General features: G+C 50.0%; 1 protein-coding gene across 2 annotated transcripts in view; it reads left to right on the top strand.

Moving 5' to 3' along the window:
• The window catches only part of Sorcs2 (sortilin related VPS10 domain containing receptor 2), a 371,962-nt gene that overhangs the window by 306,124 nt on the left and 46,168 nt on the right, over positions 1–19,670 (top strand). For both annotated transcript variants that reach the window (XM_021162553.1, XM_029478093.1), the window contains exons 4-7: positions 5,774–5,938; positions 12,498–12,571; positions 15,785–15,849; positions 18,484–18,602. In XM_021162553.1, coding sequence (XP_021018212.1) covers positions 5,774–5,938; positions 12,498–12,571; positions 15,785–15,849; positions 18,484–18,602 — 423 coding nt within the window. The remainder of the gene's footprint in view (positions 1–5,773; positions 5,939–12,497; positions 12,572–15,784; positions 15,850–18,483; positions 18,603–19,670) is intronic.

Here is a 19,670-nt window from a genome sequence, read left to right as displayed (position 1 = left end):
GGGCTATCTCCATCCTCCTCTGCATCCATCAGGGGCTGAGTTGGGCTATCTCCACCCTCCTCTGCATCCATCAGGGGCTAAGCCTGGCTATCTCCGTCCTCCTCTGCATCCATCAGGGGCTAAGCTGGGCTATCTCCATCCTCCTCTGCATCCATCAGGGGCTAAGCGGGCTATCTCCATCCTCCTCTGCATCCATCAGGGGCTAAGCTGGGCTATCTCCATCCTCCTCTGCATCCATGTAGGGAGCAACACACCCCCAGAAAGGCAAGATACCTAACGTCTCAGTCTACCACAGAAACAGAGTTGAGGTGGCTGATAGCAGCCAGGGTGGGGGAGGGGAGCTGGGCCAGGGACCCCGCTCTTGGAAACCCTGTCCATCACATCACTACCCTGGTTAGCCACTCAAACCTACCCATTCAAGGCATAGCTACCTGTGTGCCCCTCCTCGGCGAAGGCCCCCTTCCAGCTCTGGTTCAGCAACCATAGAAGAGTGAATAAATGAATGAATGAACCTTTACCAATTCGTGCAATGGGAGCGGTGAGGAGGAGGAGGAGAATGGGACTCTCTGGATGTTGGCCTCAAGGCTACTTGAATATTCATGAGAATGCTCTCCCAAAGATAGAAACAAGCAGGATCCCATGGGAGTCCCGGTGGAGGTGGGGCCAACATCCCCTCATTCATACATACATACATTCTATTCCCAACGCACCCAGGATGGACCAATTGCCAAGCCCACCCACCCCTGTGCCCATGGTCACCAGAGGTACAAAATAGGAGTTGCTTGGAGTGTGAAGTTCAACCAGGAGGCCCAGAGCAAGCAGTTGCAGTGCCACGTGCATCATGGGAAAGAGCCTTAATGAGAAGCATGTGGGTTCTAGGCACGGAATTAACCAAACCAGGCGTGCATCTCAGGCCTGGGGTGGAGAAAGGGATGTCAAGTGGACAGGTGAGCCAAACAGGATGTCTGGGTGGCTTGTGTCTTTTTTCTTTTTGTCCAGGAATCAACACACAGTTGGGACTATCTAAGAAAGGACAAAGGAACCAAAAGGTCCTGGGAGCTACAGCTGGGTGCTCTGAGCAAAACAGTTTATGAATTACAATGCAAAGTATAAAATAAATATTCATGATCCCCTGGTGATAGAACTGAATGATTAAGTAAATAGCAGGGGAGGAGAGGCCTGTTCTCATGCAGAATTTCATCCCTACCTAGGCAGGATACAATCCGACTACAAAGAGGACAGCAGAGCAAGCCACAGCAAAGGGGCCTGAGGGTCACCCACCAGCCAGGACACAGGCACCACAGGCACTGTAGACAGTGCCTCACTCTGGGACCTTCTAGCTAATACCATTGCAATGGTATTTGCTAGCTCACAGGCTGATGTAGGAAACTCAGCAGCCGAGCCTCCCAGGAGGGACACAGGCAGGAACCAATCCGTGTGCCTAATCCACTGCCACATCGTCAAAGCAGGGGGAGGAACTTAAAATGTCCTCCGACAGGAACCAATGAGACCTGACATCTAATCCCATGGTGTCTGCTTAAGGTCCAGAACCAGGAGGCCAGTGACACCTGTGCCCAGTGTGGTGTTTGGATGATATTGGTCAGGCTTATGCCTGGAACCACTACAAATGAGTTTATTTAAGCAAAAGCTGCAATCCTAACTCACCACTTCTCAAACGACGTGTCTTTGTCCCTGTTACACAGAGTCCCTCCCAAGCCTTTGTGAACAGAGAGTGGGCTTCATGCAGGAGGAAACTAATTAATGTCCCAAGGGAGCTCATCGGATTTCCTTGAGAAGAAAGCATGATGGGATTATCATCAGTTCACGTAGAGCAGAGAGAGGGTGTTGTGCAGCCCACTGAACCTCATGGGCCCATCATTGTCCTCTCAAGATAAGCTTGACCTCTGAAAGGCCGTCAGCCATATCCAGACAGAGGCTGCTCTCAGGGCCCCACACCCTAGAAGCTGCATATTCCTCAACTGTGCTGGTCTCCAGTCAGTCCCAGCCCAGCTCCCCACCCAGCAGTGTCCTTCCTCCTATAACACCCTGCAGAGCATGTTAGTTGTTTAGATCTTGACCTTGGCCCCCTTCTGATGAACGATGTGTACGTGAGCATGGTCTGACATCTGGGTCCCTTCCTGTACCTGTAGCAAGCATGAATGAGAGGAGGATGAGAATTCCCTTTTAGAGTTCTATGAATACAGCACAGTTACACCGTGGAGTGACCCAGAGTAAGGTGTGTGTGTGTGTGTGTGTGTGCTTGAGGACCTGCATCTACACACAGGAGAAGGAAAGTGACTACATGTCAGCCATGACTGCACCAGAGGTCATAACTCAAGGCGGGGCAGCCAGACTCAGAAGGACCCAAGGCACAGCCTGTGTGACTAGACTATTTTTTGCAACTATGGAAAGCTGGGAGGGTTTCTGGGGTCTGATGCCAGTGGTCCCAGCTTCCTATCAGGGAGTAGACAGTAGACGGGGACTGGAGGGTTCATGGCAGAGAGCCAGTTCTCACTCTGCCCTAATGTACTTCAGTGAGGCAGAGCCAAATGGCTCTGGCACCCAATGTCTGTCTGCATGCTGTGTGCTGGAGTCCCTTTCCCAGCTGACTTGGCCCAGTGACCCTAAGGTCTGGCTTGTGAGGAGTTCAACAACTCCCCCTTTCACCTCCTAAGCCCTTCTGTGACCCACAGTGTGGCATCAGCGTCTCAGCTAACTTTCATGACTAGTCTGTGATGTGGAACCGAGTCCCAAGCAGCCCAAAGGAGCTGGCGTCTGTGGGGATTTGGTGGCATAAAGGAAGTTTAAAAGATGGTGGGTCAGGTGGCATCCCAGTGCCCAGGGAAGGCTTCACAGCGGGGTTCCCTGAGGGTCCTTGGCCACCGCAAAGCTGAGTGCCAGGGTGACTTCTCCTTGGGAAGCTTCGATGAGGCAGAATGCGGTGTGGGGCACAGACCATCCCAGCCATCCCCATTCATCTGCTGGTTTGAGAGCGACATAGGGCCTGGGGTGCTCATCCAGCCTGTGGGTTTTCTGACACCTCAGATGCTCCACAGTGGGGCATGGTTTGCACATAGAAAAGAGGGATGTGACAGTCCCCATAAGACCAAGCTGTCAGAGTCTCCCAATGACCCACTTCTGTGAGCCTCTTGGGAACCCACCTCCAGCAGAACCCAATCCGTGTTGTTGAAACATAAGCCAGATGGCTCCCCCTTCACCCCTGGGCAGAGCTCCTACCACAGCTAACCATGGGTATGACAGGGGCTGAGTGTGGACTGCTCTCTCAGGGTGGGGCTGGGCATTCAAGGGAGGGTGTCCTGGATTCCACTCCTGGAGTTCCAGATATTAATTTTTCTTTGCCTCTTCCAGCTCCATGTGTCCAGCAGCTAGTGCTACCATCTCCGTGCCCTTGTCCCCTCTTATTCAGACACTACTGCTGAGCTTACCCTAAAGCTATGATATCCTCTTCTTGAGGTCCTGCACCTGTCACCATATTCCCATGTAATGCCTCTGTTGTGAGTGTGCTCCATCAGGAAGACAGACGGTCATATATCTGTCTCTCTACAATGTCCGAATGCATTGACTAGTATTTAAGTCACAAGCTACCTCAGTCTGTTGGCGGAAGTTTGCCAATTTGTGTGACTCCCTTGATAGCTGCCCAAGGTGAATACTGGTTCTTTATTACAATCTTAATTACCAATATTAACTCTCAGGTAACAGTTGAGTGTGTGTACATGTGCACACAGAAGAGTGTGTGTGTGTGTGTGTGTGTGTGTGTGTGTGTGTGTGTGTGTACATGTGCTCACAATGCTTTTCTCTACATATCTACCTACCTATGTTTATATGTAGGGGTCCTGCTTTTTTCGTTAACTTGAGAAAATAGACCCACAATTAAGAAAAAGCCCACTATAAGACTGGCCTGTGAGGAATTTTCTTCATGAATGGTTGATGAGGGAAAGCTTAGCTCGCTGTGCATGTTACCCACCCTGTGCAGGTAGTCCTTTCCTACCACAGCCAGACAAGGCAGCCCAGTTAGGGGAATGGATTTCCACAGGCAGCTTTAGGGACAGCCCCCACTCTAGTTATTGGGAGACCTGCATGAAAACCAAGCTGCACATCTGCTATATATGTGCGGGGTTTGGGAGAGGCCTAGCTCCGACCCTTATATGCTCTATGGTTGGTGGTTCAGTTTCTGAGAGCCCCCAAGGGGCATTTTAGTTGGCTCTTGGTCTTCTTGTGGAGTCCCTTTTGGTCCCTCAGTCCTTCCCTCAACTCTTCCATAAGACTTCCCAAGCTCCATCCAATGTTTGCTTGTGGGTCTTTGTATCTCTTTCAGTCAGCAGCTGGTAGAGCCTCTCAGAGGACAGTTATGCTAGGCTCCTATCTATAAACATAACAGAGTATCATTAATGGTGTCAGGGATTGCTACTTGCCCATGGTGTAGGTCTCAAGTTGGGCCAGTTATTGTTTGGCCATTCCCTCAGTCTCTGCTCCATCTTTGTCCCTGCATTTCTTATAGACAGGACAAATTTCTAGTCAAAAGTTTCATGAAGGGGTTGATATCCTTATCCCTCCACTGGAGGTCCTGTCTGGCTACAGGAAGTAGCCACTTTAGGTTCCATGTCCCCACTGCTAGGGGTCTCAACTAAAGTCACTCCCATAGATTCCTGGGAGCCTTCCCCATCCCGGGTCCTGGCACATCTGAGAGATACCCCCACCTCTGCCCCTGCCAGCTGATTTCTATTCATTCTCCCAGCCCTCTGGCCCTTTCTCCTGTCTCTCCCCAAACCAGGTAACCTCTTCTTTACAGCATCCAGGCAAGGATGTTGCAACCTTTCCTAGGTCTGGTGTGTCTGATAACTTACTGGCCTGTTTTTCTTGCTGTGATTTAAGACATCATTTACTCCGAGGGTCCAGTTTACTTTAGTGAATCTCTACAATGATACCTTCTCTGCCTTTAGAAGTAAGTCATTTTGCTGGCCAGGTGGTCTTGTTTGCATGCCCACCACAGTCAGTCACCCTGCCCCCATATTTGTGCTCAAAATGGAGACAAATACTGCTGCTAAAATGATTGTTTTTTTTGGGGGGGGTTGGTTTTTCGAAACAGGGTTTCTCTCTATAGCCCTGACTGTCCTGGAACTCACTCTATAGACCAGGCTGGCCTCAAACTCAGAAATCCTCCTGCCTCTGCCTCCCAAGTGCTGGGATTAAAGGCATGTGCCACCTCTGCCTGGCGCTAAAATAAGTTTTAAAAAGCAAAGAACAGCTCCAAACCCACAGCTTACACAACAATATGTCATGTCTTAGGACATGACATATTCTCAACTCTCACCCTCCCAGGGGGTCAGTATGTAGGTACATGTTTTCAGGGGATACTAGTCAGCTGGCTGCAGTGACCATGCAGTAGCACTTCCACCCCTGTCAACCCTTCATCCCCCTCTGAAATCTAGGCTACTACCCACCTAACAGCATTCTCTTCTGCAGACAGCCACCTCTACCCCCATTACCCCCATCTCACGCATTACCTGTACTATCTAATCCCCATTCAGATGTCCTGAATGATAGCCACACCTGTCTCAGCTCTCCCCTGAGCCTACTCTTCTCTATAGTAGAGACCTTGAATTTCAGGATTCCAGGTCAAACTTCAGCTCTGCCACAGCGCCTGCAGAGGAGCTTCAGGGGTGGGGGTGGGGGTGGGGGCAGGGAATGGCAATGATGGAGCACGCACCTCCTAACAGTGGCCCTGATTTCAGTCTCACATTCTGTGTTTCAGATCATCCTGGTAAGCTCATCCCTCGGTGACCGGGAACAGAGCCTCTTCCTCAGCACTGATGAGGGTGCCACGTTCCAGAAGTATCCTGTCCCCTTCCTTGTGGAGACGCTTCTCTTCCACCCGAAGGAGGAGGACAAGGTGCTGGCCTACACCAAGGACAGCAAGGTAATGGGGTGTGAGGCCACATGACCCAATCAGATGAACATCGGGACAGAAGCAGCTTTCCTGTCAGGGGACTCTGAACCCCCAAGCGATGAGGCAGAGCCTTGCTGGAGCTGGGGAGCATGAACCTCAATTCTGCCTTCGTTGTTACACACATGTGGCTGTGTATCAGCATGGGGAGTCTCACACATATGGCGTGTGTTACAATGACCAGCTTCCCAATCCTTCACCATACCATATAACAGGCAAGAGAAAGGTCCAAGAAGGGGTCCCTGGCCCTGGTGACAGACATGCAGTACCTGCCACACTGTGGCTATCGAGTGAGCTGCCCTTGACACACAGAGGCCTATGAGCCGGGTAAGGAGGTCTTAGATAATGCTAAGTCCTTGCCCTCTGCCTCTCCTCCTCTGCCTTAGGCTAGAACATGCTCAGGTGGAGGGGCACTGTTTGCTTTCCTGTATCCATGATGGTCAGTGACCACAGATTTAAAGGTTTTCATGACAAAAATGTGTCTTGTCACAGACCTAGAGGCCAGAAGTGTAAAATTAGTATCTCTGGGCTAAAGTTGAGTATCCCTGAGTCTCTGGGGAGAAATGGTCCCTCTTTCCCAGTCCTGGTGGTTGCTGTGAGCCTTGGGTTAAAGTAGCATTGCTGTATCTTCATGGTTAAGTTTCTGCCCGTCCTTAGAATACCTATTGCATGCAAACATGGACATGCTTGGTGTACTTATGTCTATGACTGTACATATCTGAACCCTCCCAAAGGCCTGATCAGCAACCACTGGAAACTGCTTTCATCAGCCCCTGGGAGAGGGACAGGTGTGAAAGCCAGCATGTGTCCAGGCTATCAGACCACTGTACCTGAAATGCAACAAGCATGGACCCACCCTCCATGTTCTTCCTGATCCTGTGCCCCTTCCCTGGTGCTAACATTCAATTGCATGTTTCTGCTATTGTTTGATCACAATCTGCAGCCCACACACACTAGGGCTGAGCTCTGAGAAGGTATATTGGATTTATATTTTACTATAATAATATCAAGTGTTCTCTGAAACTATATGTTGGGTGAATAGATTATAGATGGATGCAGGCAAGGATGGAGAGATGGATGGATGGATAGATTATATATGAATATAGGGGAGGATAGATAGATGGACAGATGGAGGAATAGATTTTAGATAGATGGGTAGTGCTTTGGTTTGGGTTTTATTGCTGTGAAGAGACACCATGACCAAGGCAACTCTTATTAACGAGAGCATTTAATTGGGACTGACTTACAGTTTCAGAGGTTTAGTTTATTATCACCATGGAGGGAAGCATAGCAGTGCACAGCAGACATGGTAATGGAGGAGCCGAGAGTTCTTCATCTTAATCTGCAGGCAACAGACAGAGACTGTGTGCCACACTGTGTGCACATTTTGAGCACTGGAAACCTCAAAGCCCACCCCCACAGTGACACAGTTCCTCCAACCAGGCCACACCTCCTAATAGAGCTATTCTCTATGGCTAAGCATTCAAACACATAAGTCTTTGGGGGTCATACCTATTTAAACCACCATAGGTAGATTGCGGATGGATGGATGGATGGATGGATGGATGGATGGATGGATGGGTGAATGAATAGATTTGGATAAACTGATTGTGTGATATATATATTGAATAGATGAATGGGTTCAGGGGTGGGGCCAGATGGGCAAGCAGATGAGTACATAGGAATGTGGGGTAGTGGAGAGATGCCTGGGTGAGTAGGATGGTGGATGGATATGTGGGCGGGAGATAGATGGTGAGTAAATAAGTAGATGGATGGATGAATGGATCGATAGAAGTTGATTAAATGAATGAACATATGGATCAATGACAAATTCCTACTAACAGGGATCAGCCAGGTAAGAGAACCCCAAGTGGAACCCTTGGTGATGGCCAAGGCCAGCTTTCTCCAGAGCCCAGCCTTCTTGCCAAGGTCTAACACATATTGTCTAGTGTCCCTGGCCTATGGCTGCCTGTCTGTTCCTACCTCTTTCCCTCAGGGCTGCACACCCTTATGGGTATTAATAGCAGTACTTAGCCTTCCATGTAATTAGACCAAAGCGCAGCTACGGCGAGTTATTTTCCTGAAGAAATTGACTGTGTTGCAATTGCTCCTTAATTTATGGTGCCCTGAAAAATTAATGGAGCTGAAAACCTTGGTTATTTTCCTTGGCTCTTTTCTGTGATGACAAGGAAAGAAAGGAGAGGAAAAAAAAGGTTTAATTGCTGTTATAAAAGGAACTAGGGATTTGGGGAAATTAGTAAGTGATGGCCGGCTTGAGTTTTGTGGGGGCTTGGTGGTCTGTCAATGCTTAGATGCCCAAGAAACTGTGTCTGAAGTGGAACCAGGCCAGCTCTGACTCTACAAATCTACAGGCTTGCTGTTAGCCAGGCATCTGGACACTGCTGAGAGGCACACACTGCTAAGCACTCTGGCTCAGAGCAGTACACTGGGCATTGGTCCTAGGTCCTTAGGTAGCTGGGACTATGCCAGGCTTTTCTGGAATGTTCTGGGTGTGGTTCCTGGATAGGAGTGTCCAGGATTCCATGTGGCTCTCATCTGGGAAGTATGCTGGTCTCATCACATTGGGTGGAACAAAACAGAAACTTGACCAGCTTCAACTTTGACCAGACAGTCGTACACCAGGTCCAGAGGCCCCAATTAGGCACAAACAGCCAATGAACAGGACTGAGCTGACCTCTCAGTCCCAGACTCCTTTCCCCTGCTCTGCCATCCCCCCCTCCACCACCCCCCCACCCTGCCACCCACCTCTCCTTCCTCTTCCCAGATGCCTGCCCTTGCTCTAACAAAGGCTCTGCCTCACTTGGGAGTATCCTGCCTTCCACTGTTCCTTCCTCACTGTCATGATTTGGGACACAATCTGAGGTACCTTACTGTACCTATAGACTTCTTGGGTGATACCCAATATGTGTTCCTCCCAAGTCTTAGCAAGGTCCTAAACCTCCTGAGACCTGTTCGTCCTTTCTACCCAGATCTCTTGGGAATACTTTCTTATCACCCACAGCCTTATCTCCCTGGGCCAGAACTGTAGATCTGCTTTCTGGCTGGGGCACTTATTTCTAAGATAAGGTCAGATTCACTTTGTTTTGCTTTGTTTCCCTCTTTCCCTCTCTTCCAGTCAAGAAATACTTCTGGGGCTGGGGAAATGGCTCAGTCTGCAATTGCATTTTGTACAAGCATGAGAACCTGAGTTCATATCCCCAGGACCTATGTAAAAAGCAGAATGTACATTTCCCTCTGCACTCCAGAGTTAAGCATTGCTCCCTGAGACAGAGGATGTACCCCAAAGGAGAGAAGGAAACACCTCATCCCGATTTGGCTTTCTAAACCCTGTGAACACATTCCTACTCTGACCCAATAGTCTAGCTGTAAGAGAGTCAATGAAATGGAACTGCAAGAGAGTCAGTGCAATGGCAGGCATTAGTGTTCCACCTATGCAGACAAGGCATTCTAAGCAAGGGAGAATGAAAGCTGAGCACTTTCAATAGTGATGCCACCAAAGCTCAGAGCAAAGCTGCTGGCCCTCTGGTCCCATATGAGGGTCACTTATATGTACTCCTTGGTGCACTTTCCCATAATGTCACCTTCTCCTTGCCTTGGCTGAACTTTCTTACCCTTTCTCAGGGAAGCAATGCCTTAAAGTACATTCTACCAATCTCCTGATATGCACCCTCTGGAGCTGATCTTCCACCCTGCCACAGGCTACCTCTATGTAGATTTTAGCTACTCAGGTATCCCTCCAGTGTTGGCTCTTGTTTATTTTCAATGTTTATCTTTTATTAAGCAGAAGTGTTCTATTTCTGCAGAATTGATGACAGATAGTAAAATCACCCCCCTCCCCATGAGAATGAATTGGAAAGGCTCCATAAAGCTCTGAGATGGGTATAATAAACACCAGCGCATTGGTGGGGATAACAGTGGTAACGCCCCCATTAATGCAAAAAAATGTTGCCACTAGACCCTTAAATGTTTTTTTTCTTGACTGGCTGTGGGTGTGAGCTCTCCCAATTTACAGATGTATAAACTGATTCATGAGATGGAAAAGAGCTTGCCCCCATCATTCAGATGACCCAGAGATAGGGTCAGAGATGGCCAGCCATTCTTCTGGGGGACACTGTTTTACCACTGACATTGTACTGTGAACTTAGGTCAATGAAATGAGAATTGCTCCTTATGTGCAAATGCTGTGTGATACTGAGTGATGTATTACCTCTTTGAATCTTAGTTCCCTCATCTTGTAAAAGTAGAAAAGTCTACATAGAGGTAGCCTGTGGCAGGGTGGAAGATCAGCTCCAGAGGGTGCATATCAGCAGCTTTGCTCTGAGCTCTTGTGGCATCACTATTGAAAGTTCTCAGCTTTCTACTAATTCTAATGGTGGTGTCTATGGTCATGTATGTACATGAATGTGAGAGTCTGTAGGTATATGAGTGTGTGTGTCTGCGTAGGTTTGAGTGTGTATGGGCTTTCTGTATGGGCTTTCAAGTGAGACAGCATTTGACATAGATCACAGCCAAGCTGAGCCATGAACCTTGCAAGTTATTGAGCCTTGGGTTATGCCAGGTACAAGTCCAGGGACTTCACAGGGCACAGGAGTACCTTGCCTGACCAGCAGTCATCCAAACGAGGGAAACTTCCTTGTTTAAAGCTCTTTTACAAATGGAAGATGATGCTTTCTTATCATATGATCCAGAGAAGGTGTCCACACATATCATCCAGCTACCTGTTAGGCGTTTTGTTTTGTTTTGTTTTGTTTTGTTTTGTTTTGTTTTGTTTTGTTTTGTTTTGTTTTGTTTGTATCCAGCCATGCTTATGTGTCTAGCTGGGACTCTCAACTCTCTCAGCTTCTGCTCAGAGAGCAGAGGTGAGGATTCCATTAGAAACCACTCAGTCCACCAAGCCAGAAATACCTACACTCCTGCCCTTTCTAGCTAGCCCTTGCCCCATGGCCAAATGTGTTCATTCATTCAGAAAACTCACTGGTGTACCTGGTAGACAAGGATCCATTGGTGCAGAAGGTGAGCAAGGCGGGTGAATGCCCCAGGCAGCCAAAGGTACGCAGAGACTGGAAATGGGGTGTAAGGAAATGAGCCTGAAGCTGGGGCCTTCACATCCAGGGCCAATTCCCAGTGCACTGTTCTGAGCTGAGGCTCTTCCACTGTACATTACCCAGATGCCTGGCACCCTGTGTGGTGATAGAGATAGCCTACCACGCCCCTTTAAGGGAGGAATGTGGAGTCCTAGCTTTTAACATGGGAAACTGAGGCTTAACAGAACCCAGAACACATGCGTAGTTACTCATCTGTGGATGAAGGGCTCTGGCAGAAGCCACGCCTGCTGGAGTCACAGGCTTCCCCTTCGAAATGTCACTGCCAAGGATGATGTTTGGTGGGTGAGAAAACTAAATGCCATACAGGCACAGAGAGCAGAGGCAGGGGCAGAGGTAGGAATTTCCTTCCTGTTCACCCTCTGAAGTCAGCTACAAGTAACAGTGTCACACTGCTCTGAACCTAGTTCCGATGAAGACAGACTTCAGTGTGCAGAACTCTATGGGACCAAAGGGGGCTCCAATGGCCACATATCTCCAGAAAGACAGAAAGAACATGCCTGTCATAGTAAGTCAGCACTGGAGGCGACACCTACAAAACCATGAAATGATGCAAGTGAAAGATGCCTTGCTGGACAGTGGTGACAGACTCGCCCATCCATGCCTGCTATCTCAGTATGTGAAGCTTGGCATGAGAACCATGAGCATGCAGGGACAGGGACATAGTTGGTGAGGGAAGTGGGTGTTGGGATTCACTGTGTCTATGCAGCAAATGCATGCCTGGGTTATCCACTCTATAGCTGGGCTCCGAGTCTGGCCAGCTACAAATCCTGAGTGTCTGGAGAGAAGTCAGTCTGCCTCCATTGGGGTCTTCCCACTGCCCCATCCCCATCATAGCAGACAGAGGGCATGCCCAACAGGAAGCCAAGGCCACTCTACTCAAAACTTGTCCCTGGCCCTGCCTGAGAGATGAAGCCACAGCCCACACTGGCTACTCTCGGGCTCTGTCACCCTCAACCAATAGCCTCTTCCTCAGCAGCCTGCAGCTGAGGACAAAGAGCAGCACTCCCTGTCAAATGAGGCCACCAAAGTCCTGTGCAGAAGTGTCCCACAGAGGGAAATCCTGAGAAGGACTGGAGGAGGGAAAGAAGAGACAGGGTCTCATGTGAATCTGTCAGACAGCATGTGCCACCCCAGGCTGGACCAGGAGAGGAACCCCACCCCTGGTGACTCTCCAGATTTAGTTGTTTGTCCATCCCCAAGAATTCACTTGCCAGGCTGCCTGGGTGAGAAGCCTTCCATGCAGTGGAAGTCTTTGGCTCTCTTTGGCTTCAGCCCTTGGTGGTTAGCCTGCAGCTCCAGTGTGCCTTGCAAGACAAGGGTGACGTCCCTTGGGGGAGCTCTGTAGCAGATCACTGTCACTCGGACCTCCCTGCCAAAGCTCTGTCTCTCTTTTGTCTGCCCTGCAGCTGTATGTGTCGTCGGACCTGGGAAAGAAGTGGACACTTCTGCAGGAACGGGTGACCAAGGACCACGTGTTCTGGTGAGAGTCCTTTCCACAGGAGTCTTTATTCCTTTCCTCACTCCAGGGAATCACTAGGACACTCTGTGTGCTCCTGGAGGTATCCAGGGCTCAGCATCCCTCAGGCCTTATTTCCTCATAGCCAGGCTGTGTGGCTTTGTGTCATTCAGGCCCCACCTTGTCCTCTGTATCTATCTGTCTACTGGAAACACAGGGATCCTGTCACAGTACAGCTCAGGGTAGCTCAATGCTCCTGGTTGCCCTCCCAACTCCCTGCCAACTCAGCTCCCACCTTCTCTTGAGAGGTGACCTGTATGCAGCCTCCCTTGTTCCAGGAATGCCTAGGCCCTGCCTGCTTAGGCCTACTTTCCTGCCCCACCAGTACCCTGGGTCTCACCCCTTTGTCCCACAATATGACAATGTTCAGTCCTGCTAGGAACTGAAGACCCAGCAGCCTTTGAGGAATGAAGCAGGCAAGAGGGTAAATGAGGGTGGAATGGGCCTCAGGTCCCAGACAAAGGCCAAGGGGTGCTGGCTCCCCATTTGTATGACCTTCTGGGAGCCTCTCAGGGACTTGAGCATCATTCCAGCCCCACCACCCCAGTCAGGCAGCTCTGAGGTCCAGGGAGCACAGGCCAACTGTTTGTATAAGACCATGGAAGACAGGCATCTGCCTAAGGCCCCAGGCAGTAAAAGGGAGACAGGAAACCAGGGCAGCTGGCTCAGGGCCCACATTGTGCCTGGCTGTGAGCACAATTCCCTTTCCAGACATGCTCTATCTTCACAGGCTTTCTGCTGCATGCACACACATACACACACATGCACATACATGCACACATGAATACACATGCACACATATGCACACATGCACACACATACACACATGAATACACATGCACACACCTGCACACACACATGTACACACATACATGTACTTTCATGTCCTTTCTGTCTCAGCATAAATGGACATAAAACTTTGTACTAGCCTCCCAGCCAAGCCACTGTCCTGTCTCCAGGGAGGATGCACGGTACAAACACCCCCTTCCCATCCCACCTCCTTGTAACTCATGCTGTGCTTGCAAGGATCCAGTTCCCATGTTGGCTTTGAACACTGGCTCCTTATACGTCTGTGCCCGCTGCTTCTGGGAGGAAGTGATGATTTTCCCTCTGTAGCAACCCACTGGAGTCCATGTCCTGTAACCAGATGGCTGCTGTCAGTCACAGGCCCAACCCTGATGTCCTCTGTGGGAAGCAGAAACTGCCCCTCAAGTCACTCCTTAGAAGTTGAGGCTAAGGTCAGAAAGTGGGGGCTGAGGTCAGGAAGTCTGATTTCTCCAGCTCCACAGACATGAAGCCCTCAGGGAGACTGTAGCATTGTCACCTGTCCCAAGCCAGGCTTAGGGGGCCCCAGACCGGCTCATGGATACTCTCTAGCTAGAGAGAAGCCAGCCCTGGGATATGGGGAAGAAAGAACTAACATTCAAGCTGCTATTATCTTGGACAAATCAGACTGGCTCTGCCCACAAGCTTCTCGTGTGGCTTGGGGCTGTGCCTGTTATGTGGGAGAGTCACAGGATGCTTGGCAGCACAGCTGGTTGGATCCTCTCTGGAATGTGGTGATAGACAAGGGACGGCCCCTGTTGTGAGCAATAGATAATGCTGTTTTGACAGCTTTGTCCTTGGATCTGTAGCAGAAAGCACCAGGACCTCTGCTCTATCTCAGGCCTGGCTCATTAGCAGTGTTGAAGCTACACAACACACTGGCTCATTAAGGAGATCCTGAGGGGTGTGCAGCAAGGAGCTTGTCTGGATTGTCACCTCCCCTTGGCGGTCAGCAGCCTCAGAGTAAAACCACAAAAGCAGACCCTGGCTGATGCCTTGTTGTTAGTGAGCAAATGAATGGGTGAATGAATGAATAAATGAGTGAGGTACAAATGAATGAACAAATGAATGAATGAGCAGGTGGATGAGTCTTTAAAAGGCCTCCAGAGCACCTGGAATGCCCCTGCTCCCAGGACCTACCAGTGTGTGTAGCTATTACCTAGGTTCCTATGGCCTCTGTACCAAAAAGGGAGCTTCCTACCCATGTGCATTCTCTCTCTCTCTCTCTCTCTCTCTCTCTCTCTCTCTCTCTCTCTCTCTCTCTCTCCCTCCCTCCCTCCCTCCCTCCCTCCTTCCCTCCCCACTTCTCTTCTTCCTCTTTTTCTTTCCCTTTCCCTTTCCCACTCCCTCCCCTTCCCCACCCCCTCTCCTCACTCTTTAGCTCTTTTTCCTGTCTCCTATATAAATGAGCACATCTGGGAGTCTGGAAGATGGGGTGTACCAGCTGCAAAAGGTCCCAGCCTGAGTTTCCTGACTCCTTAGCTCTCAGCCCATGTCTTACTGATCTCTATCACCAAAGCTTGGTATGGTGCTGGCAGAGTAGGTCCCATTGGCTCCTGGAGATGCTGAAGTACTTCTCAGGATATCCTCTGGCTGCCTTCTGGAGGTGTAGCACAGGCTTCTCAATAGGGTCCTGGGACACAGACCTCACCAGGAGGGGAGCTCTGAGAGGAGTATGAATTCTGAGTCAAACAGACCTGGTGAGAGCTTCAGGCCATCTTGTACAGCACCTGTGTCCTTGGGCAAGTCACATAACCCTTGGCCTATGAGATGTAAGGTTTAGCCGTGGCTTAGGGGCGTCTGGTATGGGTTTATAAGGGTGATACAGAAGAAAACTGCTCTCACAGAGCCTCTGCCAACACACAGGCTTGGTATAAACTTGGAAGGGATTTTCCCCCCTGCATCCTGTGGTGGGCAACTTCACCAGTCATCTACCAGATGAAAAAGAGGGCAGCCACTCAGATCCAGACCCTAGTTGGACTCCCAATGAGCCTGTCAGGGGTGTGTGACCATAGAGGTATCTCTAGGCACCTCTGATTGTCTCTCTCTGGGGACTTGGGCCAGCAATCCCAGCCTGTGTCTCAGCTGGGGCGTGAGACCCCTAGGAAGAAGTGAATCATATAGGCAATGTTATAAACAAGTGAGTGCAAGCTCCCCCAAGCTTGAGGCAGATTTATCCAGCTTCATCAAGGCTCCCATTTGGACCCTGAAGATCTAGTGGGGAGGACTGTATCTTCTGGAGTCACAAAACAAGATTAACCCCAGATCCAGAGAGACTGTGCTCAGTGAAAGCCCAGGGGGAGGTTTTAGCCACCCGTTTGCTGATACCACTTTCAACCTCTTCCTTTCCAGGGCTGTGTCTGGGGTGGATGACGACCCCAACTTGGTCCACATGGAAGCTCAGGACCTCAGTGGAGGTAAGTGGGTCACAGTCACAGGTGTCCCTGAGCTTCCTTGCCCAGTGGTGCCACTCAGCTGGGCTCTTGTTCACTGGTGTATCGTCCATGGTCAGCCCTGTGCACCGACCTCACTGTGTTCTGATGTGCCGTAATTCGAAGCACACTCGTTTCCCGCTGGGGATGAATTGAAGTGGAGGAGGCCTGCTCTGTGGGAATTCTATTAAAAGGGCAATTTGTTCCAGCTCCTGAGCACTGAGTCTTTCCTACTGCATAGCTCCACCCAGCCTGGCTGAGGGCTGAGATGGCTCAGGGTCTCGGTGACTCCCCTTCCCTAGGCAGGGCTAGTCATGCCAGCCAGTAACTTTGGGACCTTCACACTGGACAAGTCTCATGTCAGGAAGGTGACAGAGGTCATTGTCCTGGCAGTCTTATGAAATCCACAGACACCAGCCAGGTGGAGCCCTGGGGGATCCTGGGCAGGGAAATGTAATCTTTCTTATGTGGGTTGATGCATGTGACCAACAATGGATCCACACAGGTCAGTTCTTTGGGTAGGCAGCTGCTGTCAGGTGATAACGTGTGCCATTTCCAAGTTTTCAGCCAGGGCTCCATACCTCAAAGGGTGGGACCAAATGTTACCACAGCTGGTAAGCTGGGAGCAAAGCTTAGAGATGGGGGACATTGAGTTGCCAAGTCTTAGGACACACACCCCATGCAGGGATGTACAGAGGTGACACCCATCAGGCTCCACGTGACAGCATGGCTGGCTGAGACTCAGGACATGCCATGCCCTAGGAGTAAAGATCGGGGCTGTTCACATAGTCTCCATTTTGGAGGAAGCAGAGTTTGTGTGCAGCAGGCTAAACTCTGCATCAAGAGCCCCTGGACCAACTTGGCTCATGAGTGGGACCCTGTCCAGCTCCTGAAGGCCTCACATCCCAATTCACCAGCCCCCAGCCTAGAGCCCTGCTGGAAAAGTCTGCAGAGGTTGGTAACAGATCACTCAAAGTCCTGAGGTCCCATCTCCAAATCTATTGCCCTTGTTATCCCCCAAAGGATACTGTACCAAGATCACCACACTCCTGTTACCTGGCTGGGACTGCCTGTCCCTGTTTATCTATTGTGGGCTTTTCCCCATCACCCCCAGGCGACCCCAGCCACTCTTAGGACTCCACAGCACCCTAGCACCCAGCTTTCTGTGCATTCCCCTGGCCTGGGAGCTTCTTGAGGTTGCATGCTGACTGGTTCTCAGTCTCCCAGAAGAAGTGTTACATGGAGCCAGGCCCCCTGAGTACATCCTTGTGCAGGCATCCTGCTGTGTGATGGACAGAGTGATGCTTACTGCCCTCACCATACCAGGGCGGCTTCATTGTCTATGTGCCTCTCTCCACAGCAGCAATGCTCACTGCTCCCAAGAGCCAGTCCTCTATGACAGTCACTCACTGCTCAGGTCCTTCCTTGGGCAGTTTCCTCATGAGTCGTGCAGGAATGGTAGTGAGAATGAATGAATGAACAAACAAGTAAATGAATGAGTGAGAGTGGGTGAATGAATGAATGAACGGATAACAAGTAAATGAATGAGTGGATTAATGAATGAATAATAAGTAAATGTGTGGGTGAGCAAGTAAGCTAGTGAGTGAGTAGATAAGTGAATGAATGAGTGAATGAATGAATGAGTGACTGAGTTAATGAATGAGTGCGTGAGCATATGAGCAAGTGGATAAATGAGTGGGTGGAGAATTGAGTGAGGGGATGAATGAGTGAGTGGATGAATTAGTGAATGAGTGAGCAGATGAGTTAGTGAGTAAGTGAATTTGTGACTAAGTGAATAAGTAACTGAGTGAATAAATGAATGAATGAGTGAGTGAGTGAGTGAGTGAGTGAGTGAGTGAGTGAGTGAGTGAGTGAGCATATGAGCTGGTGAATGGATGAATGGGTAGATAATTGAATGAGTGGATGAATGGGTAAGTGGGTGAGCAGATGAATGAATGGATAAATGAGTGAGTGAGTGAGTGAGTGAGTGAGTGAGTGAGTGAGTGAGTGAGTGAGTGAGTAACTGAACCAGTGAGTGACTGATCTCAGGCTAGAGTGAGTGGAATGTCTGCAGTCTGGCTGTTCCCACTCTCACTCCCATTCCTGCATGATTCGTGAGGAAATTGCCCAAGGAAAGACCTGAGCAGTGAGTGACTGTCCCACCAACCCTGGAAACACCGCTCAGGTCAGAGACAGCAGCTTCCCAGCAGAACTCAAGTTCAGTTTGATGTACTAGAGCTGAAAAGATGGGAGTTTGGGCTTTGAGTTAGAGGGAAAGTGTGTCTAGAGAAACCTACTCCTGCCCAGAAAGGTGCCCAGGTATGTGAGAAGGTGAGACTCGGGCTGGGTGGGGCCTAGGAGGTCCCTGAGCTGTCCAGTTGTCCCTTCCTTTGGATAGTGGTTTTCCAACACACCAGCAATTTCTCCCCAGGAGCTAAAGAAATCATGAATGGTGCCTGTTTCCACTGGGCTGGCATCATGGTGGGTGAGGACTTTGAAAAATGGAACTCCAGACCAAGCTAAGATGCTGGTGTTACCAAGTGATGGGAGGCCAGAAGTCCTCGATGTTCCTGAGTCTCAGCAGAGTCTGTATCTCCTGGCTGTTCTTGTTCCCTGCAGGCTATCGGTACTACACGTGTCTGATCCACAACTGCTCAGCCCAGCCACACATACCACCCTTCTCTGGCCCCATTGACCGTGGGTCCCTGACCGTGCAGGATGAGTACATCTTTCTGAAGGTGAGTGTTCCAGGTACTGGGAGGGGACAGTGCATGACCCCTTACCATCAGAGGAGTCAATAAAACAGCATTTCACTTCCAAATGCCACTTAGCAGGGCTTAGAGTCCCTGAATCATTTTGGTGGCTGGAACATTCACAGGAGGTGTCCAGGCACCAGAACCTTGTCTCAAGGCTGTTCCTGATTTCCTCTGCCCACCATTTACCTATCCACCATCTGGGACCCACAAATCCAAGTATATACACTTCACATGGTTCCTTCTATGATTTGGGTCTTATCCTGGATTCTCTGGTTATTGAACCCCTGTGACCAGGACACTGCTGTGGCGCCCCCAGTATCTATCAAAGGCCAATTGGGAAATGCTAGTGAGCACTGATGGGAAGCCTCTTGGCTGTTTCTAGAGTAGGAAGACTGACCCCTGCTAGACTTGCTAGCCCTCTGTACAGAGCAGAGCAGATAATCTTTCACAGGCAAGCCCAGGGACTGGTTTCCAAGGTGATTCTAAATTCCAGCAAGTTGATAACTAACCATCACCATCGCAATGTTGAGAGAGGGGCCAGCACTATGTGATAGCCCATGCTTAGGAAGGAGCACCATGGAGACTGGGCAGGGAAGAAGGCCGGGAACCCGAAGGACCCTCTGGTGACAGGACAGTGGGCTGCTCTGTGGAATTCTCTTGCAGGAGGCTCTCCAGCCTCCTCTTCAATGCAGGAGACAAACTGTGTGATCTCTGGGCCTCCATTTCCTCATCTGTTTGGTGCAAATCGCCAAACTCATGGGCCTGTTTGCTTTGCAGTCAAAAGGACTGCCCCGGTGGAGTGCCAAGGTTAGTGATGGCCATGTAGATGGGCCCTAGGGGATGGGACTTATTTTGGTTCCCATGCCATGGTCACTTTTGGAGACATATTTATTTTCTGCCTGTCTATTACTCCACCTAGAGGCTCTTTTGAGAGCATTTTAGGAAATGGAACTTTCTCCACTTCGTCCCATGTCTGGGCTACAAGGAGACAGGATGCTGAGAGATGGGGTGAAAGGCAGATTCTAGTTACTGGAAGGACGTGGAAAGTCC

The sequence above is a fragment of the Mus caroli genome, chromosome 5 (genome assembly GCF_900094665.2).
Source record: "Mus caroli chromosome 5, CAROLI_EIJ_v1.1, whole genome shotgun sequence".
Lineage (NCBI taxonomy): Eukaryota > Metazoa > Chordata > Mammalia > Rodentia > Muridae > Mus > Mus caroli.
Note: the sequence above shows the minus strand (reverse complement) of the source record. Positions and strands in the feature narration are given on the sequence as shown.